The sequence below is a fragment of the Formica exsecta genome, unplaced genomic scaffold, assembly GCF_003651465.1.
Source record: "Formica exsecta isolate Colony F162 unplaced genomic scaffold, ASM365146v1 scaffold1210, whole genome shotgun sequence".
Taxonomy (NCBI): Eukaryota; Metazoa; Arthropoda; class Insecta; order Hymenoptera; family Formicidae; genus Formica; species Formica exsecta.
The window spans coordinates 44,975-47,061 of record NW_021848546.1 but is presented as its reverse complement, the minus strand read 5'-3'; the positions used below and the strand labels follow the sequence as shown (position 1 = coordinate 47,061).

The window sequence follows — 2,087 nt, the reverse complement described above, 5'->3', positions numbered from 1 at the left end:
CGAGGTACAGGGCCCCCGGAGAAGGAATATCCCCTTGAAACATGGGGTGACCCCATCCGAGGGCCGGGGACTGGGGAACATGAGCTGGCGTTTAGCTCATGTGTCCCCCATAGTTCCCACAAACACCCTGTGGGAATGGCGTGGTGGAAGGTGTCCCCACCACGCCATAATAAGGAGGAGAACCCCTAGTACATCAGGGGCATGTCCTACACATTAATAGGGCATAGAGAGGTGAGGTGGCGGTTGGGGGTTTCTCTCTTGCACTCCTGTTTCAGGAGTAAACGTAGAATATATATACACATATATATATATATATACACTTCCCTATCTTAAAACGTAGTCCTTAAGACTACCTCGACCTTTCGTAAATCATCTAATCTCTAGTCTAATCTACCGATTGGTCGCTTCCCCTGTTCCCACGAGAGAATGGGTGCTGTTCAGATTGATCAGTTTCAGAGACATCCCCGTTTCAGGAAAACAGATCTCCCCGACCTCCTATATACAAGACTTCACTATAATAATAGTAGTAGTAATAATAAGTAACTGGGAGTTTATTCATCCAGCTAATCTTACTTCTACTTAACCTACTTACTTATTTATAAACTAATATATATACACGTTATTCCTAGCCTACACTATCCCATAATGTCTTAAGGCTGCCCTAATCTACCATTAATAACTTCCCTATCGTGTTTAATGTCAGCTGGATTGCTCGCTGTCATCGATCCCCTGCTCTTGCTCTTGTCGCCTTCTCTCCGCCTCCTCTTTCGCCAACATCACAGTTTCGGCAAACTGCGTCATGGCTGTCCACGCCTCTCTACTCCTACACATTTCCCCAATCACCGACCCTAGGGACAAATCACCACCAATGATAGCCTTAAGAGACTCTCTCTCCGCCTGCCATGCCCTGCAGACCTTCAGGGTGTGTTCGGCGGAGTCTTCTAGGTCATCCTCGCAGTGCTCACAGGCCGGGCTTGCAACTTTGTTAATTCTATACAGATAAGTACCAAAACACCCGTGACCCGTGAGCAGCTGGGTTAGATGAAACGCCATGCTGCCATGCCTTCTATTAAGCCATTCGTGAAAGTTGGGCAAAATGGCTTCCCTTGTCCGTGCTCCAGCTAGATTCGGGCTTCGCAGATGTAGATCCCATTGCCTTCTGACTAGAATTTCCTCTTCCAATCTAATCTCGCACTCCTCCTCTCTAGACCAGTCCATGGTTAGTTTCAGATCCCTAACCCGTTCATAGACTCTCCTACGGGAATCCGCAATTATATAAACCGGAGGGATCCTGGATAAAATTGCCGCCGCTTCCATCGAAACCGTCCTGTATCCCGAGATCATCCTGATTGCAATGGATCTTTGCAACCTATTAAATAAATTTTGGTTCCTACGCAGGGCTAGAGCCTTGCTCCAAATGGGAGCCCCGTACATAAGGATGGAGAGGAGCACATTCGCATACAGGCCTGGTGCTGTATTGCCAATCCCTCTCCGCTTCAGAACCTTACTAACCTCGATGGGGGAAACATCCCAGTCCTCATCCCAGCGGAAGTCAACCCACGCCTCCCGGGGGCCTGTGTCTACCGTCGGGAATAGGGATTCCACCAAAGATTCCCTTGTTGCTTCGTCCAGGGACTCCATAATGTTAGCAGAGGTGTTTCTGAGCTTCTTCATGCCGAGGAGATAACCTCGTTAAAAAACCCTATTTCGGGGGGTTTTATGGGGCATGGGGTTAAGGGTTGGGTGGGTTTTTTATTTATTTTCCGCGTGGGTAGGGTGAGCCCCCTGGCATACGGGGACGGCTTCCGATGATCTCCCAGGGCCACGCCGGAGGATCATACCGGTGTTGGGCCTGGGAAGTAGGAACCATAAAGTATGCCTAGAGGGTAGTGCCCCTTGAATCAAATGCACTCCTCGCAAACTAAGCTGTGTGCAACCGGAAACGACCGGAGATCCCCTATCACTTAAGCTAAGGATAAACAAGCTTAAGAATCAGCTCGAGGAAAGGGATGAGAGGGAAAAAAAACGAGAGGAAGAAATTAGAGAAATGAAAAAAATAATAAAAATACAGAGGGAGGAAATCCGTG

At 48.3% G+C, this 2,087-nt stretch overlaps 1 protein-coding gene across 1 annotated transcript; it reads right to left on the bottom strand.

The window, feature by feature from the left end:
• Positions 1–699: 699 nt before the first annotated feature.
• On the bottom strand, positions 700–1,674 carry LOC115244455. The gene has a single exon (XM_029822103.1). The coding sequence runs from the start codon at positions 1,672–1,674 to the stop codon at positions 700–702; it is 975 nt and encodes a 324-aa protein (XP_029677963.1).
• Positions 1,675–2,087: the final 413 nt, after the last annotated feature.